General features: G+C 39.6%; 1 protein-coding gene across 1 annotated transcript in view; it reads left to right on the top strand.

Moving 5' to 3' along the window:
• Positions 1–1,143: 1,143 nt before the first annotated feature.
• The window catches only part of LOC107104377 (protein FAM83C-like), a 16,624-nt gene continuing 5,547 nt past the window's right edge, over positions 1,144–12,220 (top strand). Inside the window, exons 1-3 of the mRNA XM_015404369.1 lie at positions 1,144–1,644; positions 8,473–8,640; positions 10,626–10,750. Coding sequence (XP_015259855.1) covers positions 1,144–1,644; positions 8,473–8,640; positions 10,626–10,750 — 794 coding nt within the window. The remainder of the gene's footprint in view (positions 1,645–8,472; positions 8,641–10,625; positions 10,751–12,220) is intronic.

A 12,220-nucleotide genomic window follows, 5' to 3' on the forward strand; every position in this document is an offset into this window, starting at 1 on the left:
ATTTTAACGAGACAGTAATTAATTATAATGAGATAGTAATTCTAGTAACTGTACCTCATTATAATGAGATATTAACTCATTATAATGAGATAGAAACTCTAGTAACTCTACCTCATTTTAACGAGACAGTAATTAATTATAATGAGATAGTAATTCTAGTAACTCTACCTCATTTTAATGAGAAAGTAACTTAAAAATAATGAAATAGTATCTCATTATAATAATATAGTAACTTAAAATAATGGGATACTATCTCATTATAATGAGATAGTAATTCTAATTACTCTACCTCATTATAATGAAATTGTAACTCATTATAATGAGATAGTAATTCTAGAAACTGTACCTCATTATACTGATATAGTAACTCAAAATAATGGGATACTATCTCATTATAATGAGATAGTAATTCTAGTAACTCTACCTCATTATAATGAGATAGTAACGCTAGTAACTCTACCTCATTAAAATGGGATACTATCTCATTATGATGAGATTATATTTTTTTATTTTTTTTAACAAAGTGGCGGAAACGGGCTTCAGTTGTATTTGATTGAATTCGTTCATTTTTTTTCTTGGTTTAATCCGTGAAATATTTCGACTCTCTCTGCATTATTTATTTATTTATGCCATCAGCTGTCAGCGCTTTATTTTGAAATCCCTAACCAGACGTAGACTACTTGTTGTGAGCTGGTTGGCTTGGTAACGGGGTGGAGGGGGAGGTGCCATGTGACCCGGGAACCAATGAGGGCAAAGACAGCAACAGGTGAGCAGAAGACACACACCTGACCCCCGCTGGTGCAACACAACACCGAGAAAAAGAAGGAGGAGGCGGCTGTAACGCAGAGAGGCTCCTGGGACCTGACATCCTGACAGACGGGCCCGGAACCAGAGAAGCTGGGACCATTTCATCGCTCCGCCCGCTTTGGGTCAAGCAGGACAAAACTGTGCATTATAATCAGCGGCCGGAGCTGTAGGGGTTACTTAATCTGACTGTTTTATTAGACATTAATCCTCTTTCTGCGATAAAAATAGCGACAATGTTTGAGCAAAGCGGCAGCAGCAGCGACTAGTTTCAGCAGCTTCCAGGTTTCAGGTCGATAATCTCCAAACTCCTGCAGGTGGAAGCTCCTCTGCAGCACCATGATCAGCTCCGAGGGCCTGCGGCCGGCCACCGGCGGCAGGAAGCCGCTGGGGAAGCTCGCCTCCCGGTTGGAGGAGGTGAAGAACCCGTGGAGGGAGGGCTCCAAGCTGGAGCTCAGCCACAACGAGGCGGCCCGGCTGGCCACGGACGCGCTGCTGGAGCACGGAGAGAAGGAGTACCGGAGAGTCCTGGCCGAGGAGCGGGAGCTCAACTTCCTCTCCCCGCTGGAGATCCGATACATCAGCAAGCATGCGGCCAGCAAGACCCCCGACACCGACAGCTGCACCGACCGGGACGACGGGGACACGGACGCCGTATCGGAGCTCACCTCCGGGACTTACTTCCCCATGATGTCCGACTATGAGCCGCCTTTGCTGGAGCTCGGCTGGCCGGAGACCCCGGCCAGGTTCGGTCCCTCAGACACCCAGATCTACTTCCAGAGGGACAAGAGCCAGAACATCAAAGACCTGATCAGATCCATGATCAATAAGGCTAAAAAGGTAAGAGGGTCCAGACTGGGGGCCACAGAGGAGGTGCTTGACCTCAGGGGCCCTAAACCCAGAACCTGCTTTCAGGTTAAAATCTGTGGTCAGTTCCAAGATTCTTCGAAAAAAAACTTTAACAAACATTCAAGAGGATGTCAGATCATTAATCAGTGATTTAATCAGTGGAGGAATTGATTAAATTTTATTTAGATCTGATAGATTCAACTTCAGGGATGGAGAGATAAAGTTTTTATCAGTCAGTCCTGAACCGGTTCAGTTTATAAAAACTCATCAAAAAGTCCAAAATGTGAAGCTGACCAGAGACATAAATAACGTCTCTGTGAATCTGATCTAAACACTTCTAGTGAATCCGGACTGCTTTAGGAACAGGGCCTTTCCTTTTTATTCATTTACAATGCAAATGGGTTCTATATCTGTGAGACTGTTGCACAATCCAAAATGTTCAGTTTGCTCTGCATGATGATCGTCTGTCTGCAGCTGCTGCTCCTCCTAAGAGAAACAGCTCAGAAATACTGATTACAAACTCAGGTTTACTGCTATTTATTACAGCAGCTGCTTTCAGAGACATAAACGGCAGCAAAGGTCTGATTAAAGTTTCTCTGTGTTCAGAGGAGAAGTCATCCAGGATAGATATTAATGTTCTGTTCTGGTCCAAACCTCGCCTCAGAACCTCGTTAAGCATGGTAAACTCTGTCAAAGGAACCATCTGTAGTCATACAGGTGTGTTCCCTTTAGTTTCCTCCAGCTGACTGCCTTAATCCGTCTCTAGAGCCAACAGGCCCCGACCCGCCTGTCCTCCACTTGCTGCCATGTTTGTTCTGCTCTCATAGGCCCCGGGCCCCTGGGCAAGGAGGTTGGCCCCTGGCCTGGTGCTTCACTCTGCAGCGGACCCCTGATCTGATCAGTTTCCTGTCTGACTGAGGGTCCAAACAGACCTGGGGGTTCTGTTGAGCAGATTTGGATGTTTTTTTAAACGTATTTCAGTGTTTTAAGCTTGTTGTTTTTAAACTGTTATTATATAATTTAGTTTTTCTTTAATCTAATGATTATTTTGCTAATCATTTAATCTTTTGATGATTTTTTTGATTTATTGATTAAAAATTGGATAGCAAGAAAGTGTTTTTAAAATATTTTACTCAAAAATAGAGCCAAATTAAGCTAAAACTATGTCACTTTAGGAATCCTGGATAAAAAAGAAATTTAAATCCAAAGTGTTCTTTACAGTTTCGGTCTAATTGCTCCTCTGAGTGCGTTGCTATTTAAGCCAATGGCAGGTTTTATATCTCGATATCACAGTTAATGATTAATCGATTACCAAATTAGTTAATGATTATTTCAGTGATAGATCAACTATTAATATTCCTATCAATTGATTCAGCATCACATTGGTCAGTTCAGGTTTTCTTCTTCTTTTTTGTTTGAAAGTTCCTTTAAGTGTGTTTTTCTCTTCAACCATTTTCATTATTTTGAAAATGTGAAGTTAAAATGATTTGCATGCAGGTTGGAAGTCAGGTTTTGCACCTTTTTTAAACTCATAAGTCTCTGAATTGTTCCGATTGTCTGAATTTCTGTAGCAGCTGGTTCTACTTGTTTAACATGCAGCTTAAAGCCGCTCTATGTTGGAGAGTTTTCTGTCATTGGGCCGCTGCTGGTGAGTCCATGAAGTTTGCAGATTTTGAGGTGTGTTTCTCTCTGAAATTCAAACTTCCTGATTATCGATTGCACATCGATGCAAAACCCATCCGTGCAACCGTGGACTGATCCCAGAAGAACACAAGTTCTGTTTGCAGACAGTCCAGCACGCGGTGCATGTGAGTCACTTCCTCCTCTTGTGTCTATAAATACAGAAGCTTTATGTGCAGAAATCTGAGGTTTCTTTAAACGTGGGCTGATTGTAACTTGTTTTTTCATCAGATTGAGCCAATAAACGACCTTTGACCTAGTTTGTGATATTGAACTGCAGTGACATCATGGTGGATCTGCTGTTTTACAGTTTGGTTGCAGTAAACATATGAACAAGATGAAAAAACAGAACCCGTCTATGTTTGTTTGAATGATTGATAAAGGTTTTTAAAAACATCCAGGCTACGATTGGGCTGAAGATATCTGCAAAGCTGCTGTTGACTCGCTGTCGGCGTTAGGAAAGGATTTAATCTCCACTCTGAAGTTTTAACACCACTTTTTATGTTTTATTGAGTAATATATCCAAGTAAAAACATCATGATCCCACACTATTCTGTTATTTTCAGGCTGAAGAATTAAAAGTTACACTGCAGAAATCCCTCCCTGATAAAGCTAAAAGCAAAAAAAAAAAAAACACCCAGTGTTAAAAGTCTTTATCTCTTTAGCTTTGAAATAATGTTGCATTTGCTGCACTTCAGAAACAAAACAAGGAGTTTTGGACTTTTTGTTCTCTCTTAAACTGCTAATTTTGAATGTCACTGAAATTTAAAAACAAAATAAGTTGATCATTCTTACTTCATTCATACTTATAAAGTGTAAGTTATTTATCCAGTATTTTATATCATGAGTAGAAACACCTTCTGCTCTTTCTTAAACTCAACCATTATGACTAAAAGATGCCATGCACTAGAGAAAGAAACTGAAACATTGGTCAGTTTTTATACAATAAAGCCATAAAAGTAAAATGATGTTATATTGATGTGGCGAAGTCATAAGAGGATGTTATTTATACAATCAGCTTTGCAGTTAAACAAGCTTGTTTGTACAGCACCTTATACACACAGCAATTCTACAGTTAAATTAGGTACCAGAGGCTAAGGGATTTGGATAAATGTCCCATAATGCGATGAAAGGTGTTCAGTAATTGTTGGGTCTGACGGGGAAGCTGCAGCATATATTTATGTGATATTTACAGACTGGTTAAAGCAGTTTCTGCATATCTTGTGTTTCAGTTTGATGCAGATGATGTTATGCTTTATATACTATGAACTGAGCCGAGGGAGCTCATCAGTATGAAATGAAAGCGGTGCGAGAATGGAGCCTTGAGGAACCTCAAATCGGATAATAGTTTATTATGATTACAAGTTGTTAAAATACACCAGGACAATATGGCCAAAACGTATATCAGGATCTATGTCCTACTTTTGGTTGATATGGTTTCAATGTTGATTTAAAACAACAACAAAAAACAAACAGAAACACTTCCAATAATGATTTCATTATCCTGTACAACTTTATGGCAATTATTTTGCCATTTTATTAAAATCTTCCAATATAATATTTTACAAATACTGGCTTTAAAAAACAAAACACATAAAACCTGAAACATCAAATGCTTTATCAATAAATGTAATGTATATTAAATATCTGAAATCTGTTAAAAGTCATACCAACGTTGTTGAACTAATATTTATATTATTTATATATTTAAATTGATTTATTGTCCACCCCTACTGACATAAGGTTTCCCCCCTCTGTCTGTCAGGAAGGAGCTGGAAGGTTGGAGAGAAACCTGGTTTAAACTGTTGCAACCTAGTTATTATAAAGTAATAACCAGTTAAAGTGAACAGAGTGCATTTCATAAACATCTGCATTCATAATTATTCAAAAATAAATGGATGGCTGGTTAGTTGCATGGGTATAAGAAGAGACAATAGACTGTTTGGTTGCATCTTAGTTTTCTTGGTAGCTCTGCTATGTAGCTACTTGCTGCTTTTCTTCTCTGTTTGTCTTCTGGATCTTAAGTATTCAGTCTGAATTATGCCTTCTAGCTCTAACGTATTTTCTCTTTTCATTACATGCAACCAGTCAAACTTTTTCTTCCTGCAAATTAATTAATCAGAAATTATCTTTAGTCTCTCGCTGAGGCCGTTTTACAGACAAAGCCATAGAGCAGGCGTAACCAACTAAAAAGCATTGAGGTCTGAACAACAACATCAAAAACCAGTAAAGATCCGGAGACATTTTTTATTATAATCTGTTACTTTAAACAGAATTTAACACTGAAATAAAATGCAGCTGTTTATGCATCCATGTTATACATGGATATAAATATAAACATAAAAAAAAATACAATGTTGTTGTATATTAAAATCTAGATTGTTTTTGAAGCAGAGAACAACAATCTTTCAATTTGGTATATAGACAATTTCCTGATTTATTTTTTTTATAAAACACCTGAACTGACCTTTTCTATTTTTTTTCTTGATTTTTCTATGTCTTAATGTTGGCAGTGGGCTTTATGCTGCCCTGCAAGGCTTTAAACCTGGTTTGAATGGAGACTAAGCCATTCCCCAGCACATATCAAGGAGCTCATTCTGAGCCTGGATCCATATTTATTTCTGATTCTGTTCATGGTGGAGAATCCTGCTTCACAGCAGCAGGTTGAGCCAAACATCCTCTAAATGTGCAGGGTCATCTTTGAGCACGCCATTTAACTTTTCTTTCACCAGTTCACCACAGTTCTTCCAGCAGTCCACACTTTCTCTGCTCTCTTTTTCTCATCATCTTCTCCTTCTTTCCCATCGCCCGGCTTGCCGCAGGTTTGCCTGCTGTGTCTAAAAGTAGCAGCAGCAGCAACCCAGACTGACAGCAGCTCATTGGCTCATTTGGATCATGTGAAGCCTGGAGCCGGACGCTATGAATGGTCTTACCATACAAATAGGAGAAGCAGCGCAAGTGAAGTTAGACACTATCATCTGACATCATGCAATAGTTTATAAATGTTTAAATCAGGTTGGGTCAGGATTAGCAAGCAGGTGGGTCCGGATCCGGACCGCGGTACGCTAATCCGTGACCTCTGCTGTAGAGGGTTGACTGGTTGTCGACTTGGTTTTGTTAGGCTCTGATTTGAGCTGTGGATTTTGGGAACTCTGAGGCATCTGTGGCCCCACAGCAGAGTGGATCAACCCCCTAAGGCTCCAAGACTGGTTTATCAGGTTAAAGCAACATGGTCCTCCAAAAATATTGAGCTTTATTTAGTTTTTTACTATTTAGGCTCATAAATGATAAATATGTCAATGCAGTAAATAAACCTCCAACTGAAACTTCAGCACAAATGGCAGCTGATTCGGTTTTGTCCTGAATTTGAAGCGTTGATTTGAAACGATAGAACTGATCATAGACCTACGCACCAGCCTTCAGGTGTTTTATTTGGTGACTAATAAATTAAACAAATAAACTCTTGATTCCTCCATCTGAGGAATTTTGATAGCTGAGTTGACAGCGCCTCAATATTAGGTCAGTTTGGACCAAACTGACTGACAGATGGCCTGAGATTAGGAGTTCTTAGTCCAAATCACCATCCCTCCATCACCGTGCCTCGGCAGTACAGATGATGAATTCTGTCTGTTTTTTCCAAACTTATTTTATGTTAAGATCAGTCCAAACTCCAGTGTTCTTGGTTTGAAGATGGCCTGTTAACCCTCCATGTATAAAGTGTAGATGGATGCATTGGCCAGCTCATCATTTTAGCCGATATTTGCTTTTTTATTTTATCGTATCGGTCGATACACTCGCTTTCGGCGAATTATCAGTACTTTCAGCATCAATGCCTTCTGATCACATGAAGTGCATGAATTGCTGCTCCCTCCTTTGGCTTTTCATTATTAATGTTTGATTTGTAGTTGTTTTCTATTGTTTAAAATGGGACTATTGCAACATTTATTAGTGTGTAGTAATTTTATCCTGTTAAAGGAGGAAAAGAAAGATATATTGGTCTGAAAAATCAAGCACCAAAAATTAGCAGCGCTTGTTGGAGATCAGCTAGACTGATGTCATAATAATCGATATCGGCGTTGATCTCTAATAAACAGGAGAAGTTGTTTCTCTGAGGTCATTGTTGATGTTTTTCTACCTTGTTGTTGTGAAAACACACACCTGTAAACAGAGCAAGGCAAAGAAAAACCCAAAATAAAACAGCATAGAAGGAAGGAAAACTACTCAAACGTATAGAAATGGTTTAAAGATAAAACCTGGAACAAACCTGAATAACACTGACAAATAAGGAGATAATCTGGATTAAATGATCGCCGCTGTAGATGAACCGGTTTAGAAAGGAGCATTGTGATTGAATTATGTTGTGTGCTTCATCTTAGTCTGAAATTACCTGAAACTTTATGACCAGTTTGAGCAGCAGATGATGACTGAAGATCCTCAGAGTAAAAAAACAAAAAAACAAATAGATGCTAACCTGTCTGTTTATAAGATATATATGTGTCTGTTTCCATGTGGTGTAAATCAATATGTTGGTTCTTACTGTGAGGTTCTGGACATTCAGGTCCAAACGGGTCCAGATGGGTCTGAGTGCTGAAGCTTTTACTGTAACATAGTAGATTAAATCAGGTTGTATTAAAATTCTTCCTCCGCCTCCCACGCATGCTTCTTCCTGGTTTATTTATGAAAAGTAAATGTTCTTCCTCCTGAGCCGATTTTTTTTGCTTCAGATCTCACTTCTAACCCGGCTCTGTAAAATTCCACCCGGAAAATAACACAGAGGCGTCAGTAAGAGATGAGTTTCCAAGTGGGAATAGACGGGAGGCGAGGAGATGAATAGAGAAGGTCAGGAGGTCAGAATCAGAGCTGGAGTTCCTGTTACCAATCCCAGAAACAGAACATGGAGCTGATTTACAGCCTGATTAAGAAAATAAAAAAAATAACGCTAACTTAACAGAGAAACATTCCTCCTTCTAATGTCGGCTAAAGCTCACAGAAAACAAAAATCTTTAGAAAGCCTAAAAAACCTTTGATGTTTAGCACTTTAGAAGGTGAGGAGAACCTATGGACCCCAAAAGGGAACATCCAACATGTTTCAGCACATAGCTTCTGAGGCAGGTTGACTGACTGCTGCTGTCTATACAGGTCATCGCCGTGGTGATGGACATCTTCACAGACGTGGACCTGATGTGCGACCTGATGGAGGCGTCCAACAAGCGGCGAGTCCCCGTCTACATCCTGCTGGACGAGAAGAATCTGAGCTACTTCACAGACATGTGTGTGGCGCTGGACATCCAGAACTCGCATCTGATGGTAAGTTTGGAACCACAGGGCTGTAACTGAACCACAAGTTCAGTTACAAGATTCATATTCTATGTTTTGGTCCAAATGACCAATGATAATACCTCTTATTGTCGGTTTTTGTGCAATATTAGGAGTTGTTTGTTGAAGCAGCACTTCTGCATTGATTTTTGGTCAACTTCTCTTCTACTTGAGCTCAGAGGTCAAAGGTCATTTTGCATTCCTTTAAATTTTCCAAACTGCTGCGTTATGTGTGATTTAGGCGAGGCTGAAGAGCTGCAGCGCTTAGGTGAAACAGTGGATGGCGCTGCAGAGAAAACCAGCCTGGATTTTACCACCAGAAGAAGAGACGAAACAGGAAGTGCATTACTGAGACTTTGCCAACCCCTTAGTTTGGCCTTATAAATCCAAATGCCTTCAGCTATAATGATCCCCTCTGTGGTTTCATGCTGGTAAAAACAGGCATCCTTCGGGTTGAACTGGTCAACTGTTGATGAAACGAAAAAAATGGTGACCATCATCCTTTCCCAGTTAGTGGCCACTCCCTCTCCCTCCCCTACCCAATACTCATTCTGGTAGCGCATGCCTGTGTTGGGTCGGCCATATTGAGTCCCATCTGAAACTATTTATGTACAACTGCGAGTGGCTTATAAGGCCCTCCAACGAGCGAGGACCTGTTTCGCAGTACACCAGCACCAAATTATGGTGGACGGGACGTATAAATGAAAGTTGTGCAAATGCATTACACAGATACAGCGAATATAGAAACACCTCACCAACAAATATCCTTTCACGAAGCTATATAAATCCTTTAGTCAAACCTGCAATTGTTTTGACAAATTATTGCACTGTTTGCACTTAGACAACTTTGAACCAATCTGTATGTATGATCTGGTTGAATTGTTTCTGTGACGTGCCCTAAGATGACATCAACTGAATTGAATTGCAAATAAAGTCAGAACTGAACATAATTAAATATTTTATTGAAAAAAAAAAAAAATTGATGAAGCTGCGAGTGGAGCATGTCCATCAGGATGAATCTCCAGCCGCCGGCGTATCATGGCAACAGTCGCTGTCGGATTTCAGACTGCTACCATGGTGACAACAGCTTCCTGTTCCGGTAGCGGGAGGAAAGGCCATAGTGTGTAGTGAGTAGGGGGAGGGAGCAGCCACTGAATGGGAAAGGCCCGTAGTTTCCAGATGTGGCCAGTGTTACCAAGGTTACCCCTTTAGCTCCGCCCATGTCAGTACATGTAGTTTAATAGCCTTCATGTAGGTCTGCCAGGAATCCGACTGAAATAAAAGTTATGGTTGTAAAGTTTGAGAGGTGTGAATCTTTGAAGATGCCGTCATTATGATCTGATAACTGGAAGCTGAACCCGATGCTCTGGTGGGTTTATCTGTAAACTAGGCCTGCAGAGTTTTGATGATGTTCTAAGTAACATTTCGCCTTTTTTCTCATTCTAATTGGTCTTTATTTAAAATCTGAATGCATGACATTTGACTCAAAGCAGTCTTAGCAATAGGCCCCATATTGTCAAGGAGTCTGATTTACTAGATTATTTACCTTTTCATGAAAATCTTTTAATTATTCTGGTCAAGTGTATTTTTAAAGAATATAAAGCTAATGCAATGATGCGCATGATGGTGCACATATTCAGTGATTCTTGGTTCTGTCCAGAACTTAGATCCACTCCTCAGGCCTTCATGTTTTCCTCCAAACAGTCAAATATTCCTTAAGTTTTTAAAATAAGTTTATATCTGTAGCTTTCTAAAGTTTTTTTTTATATAATAGGGGAAACTTTTTTTAATAAATGTTGTGTATAAAACTAACAGCGCTTGCAATTGTCTTGCAGATCTTCGGCTGTTTGCTTCCTTCTATCCAATCCCATAAATACTGCATTAGATGCTTATTTCAAACTCTTAGAATGATCAAATATTTTACCTGTATGGTGCTGAGCTGTTTTCTTTGTTTGCATCCATCTGTTGTTTTCCAGAATATGAGAATCCGCAGCGTTTGCGGCGACACGTACTGCACCAGAGGTGGGAAGAAGTTCACCGGTCAGGTCCTGGAGAAGTTCATGATCATCGACTGTGAGGAGGTCATTGCTGGCTCATACAGGTGAGAGGACAGCATCTCAAACCCTGACCTGAAAGCTGCTGAGGCAGAGAGAGACAGTCCTGAACTTAAGGGATGGACCAGCCTGTTATTATATAACTTTGTTTTTATTTATTTATTTAAGAAAGACTCAGAAGAGAGGATATAAATTAAAGGGTATACAGAGAAAAAACACATTCAATAAGGTATTTAAGAGCAATCAAAAGATTCATCAGCATTTATTCGTATTTCAGGGGACAACAGGACAGTTTGCCTTTAAACTGCTCGCCTTCTGCAGCCTGACGTTAACTTTGCATCCATGCTGATAAGCAGGACTGACAGAGGAAGCCTCACATGAGTTTGCAAATCTTTGTGGAGAAGCTGATGAAGCCGACGTGCAGCACGGCTGTCAGCCATACGCTGCTGGTGGTTAAAACAGTTTGTGAAATACCAGAGCGTCACCTGTTCTCACAGCTGCACGCCCAGCGAGCAGATAAGAGACACGGAGGGCAGAGTTCAACCAACTCATGGTTTTCCTTTTATTCTCCTCGGAATAAAACTGAACTAAATAACATAAACATTAAATCAGCACCTGGCAGAAAACTGGTTTATAATATTGGTTTGTAGGTTACACAAACATAATGAATTACAGAAATTACGCTGGCCTGGAATGATCAACACTGAACACACGGATATGGGACCATGAGGATTAGCGTACTGCTTTATTTTAAATGTCGCTTCTTCGACAATTACCGTTTGTTTTTCTATTATTATCCATAATTATTAAATCAAAGCGATCCGACGAATTGTTGCACTACGGAGTAGGAACCCTGCAGCTATTACTCTGAATTTAATCAATACCTGACACCGACCTTCAACATTAGCCTTCCAATATCTATATTTTTATGGTTTATATTTATCTGAGCTGCTATATATGTTTCAACTAAACAGTTTTTTCTGGCCAACACTTTCATTTTAGAGCGATAGAGCAACACTTCCAGATAGCATGAGACTGATTCCAGTCAATGGAAAAGATTAGATAATGAAGAGCTTTAATTTTGTGATTGAGCATCAAATAATGATAAATTTCAATTAGAACCGTCTGCTTTCTACAGTCCACAAAAAATCTGAGAGATCGGTGGAAACAGATGGTTTTATATAAATGGTAAGGAAAACAAAACATGTCATAAAATAAGGACATTCTCACATAAAATAAATTAAATTATTGTGTTTGACCCACAGAATCCCATTAGGCCGACCTCACAGCCAGTTTAATGCTCGATTTATTATAAAAAAAACCTGCATCTTCTGCTGTTTATTATTAAGTCTAGGCTAAAAACAAACAAGTTCCGAGACATTTCCCAGATGCCTGTTTTCTGCTGCTTCGGCTTTTTAGTGCGTCTCAAAGTTGATCCATTTGAACCTTACATCTCGCAGAAGTTTCATATATTTTACTTTATTTATCATATTTTTTTCATCATAAAGGTCTCTGCT

The sequence above is a fragment of the Cyprinodon variegatus genome, unplaced genomic scaffold, assembly GCF_000732505.1.
Source record: "Cyprinodon variegatus isolate N-32 unplaced genomic scaffold, C_variegatus-1.0 Scaffold1712, whole genome shotgun sequence".
In the NCBI taxonomy this organism is placed as follows: Eukaryota; Metazoa; Chordata; class Actinopteri; order Cyprinodontiformes; family Cyprinodontidae; genus Cyprinodon; species Cyprinodon variegatus.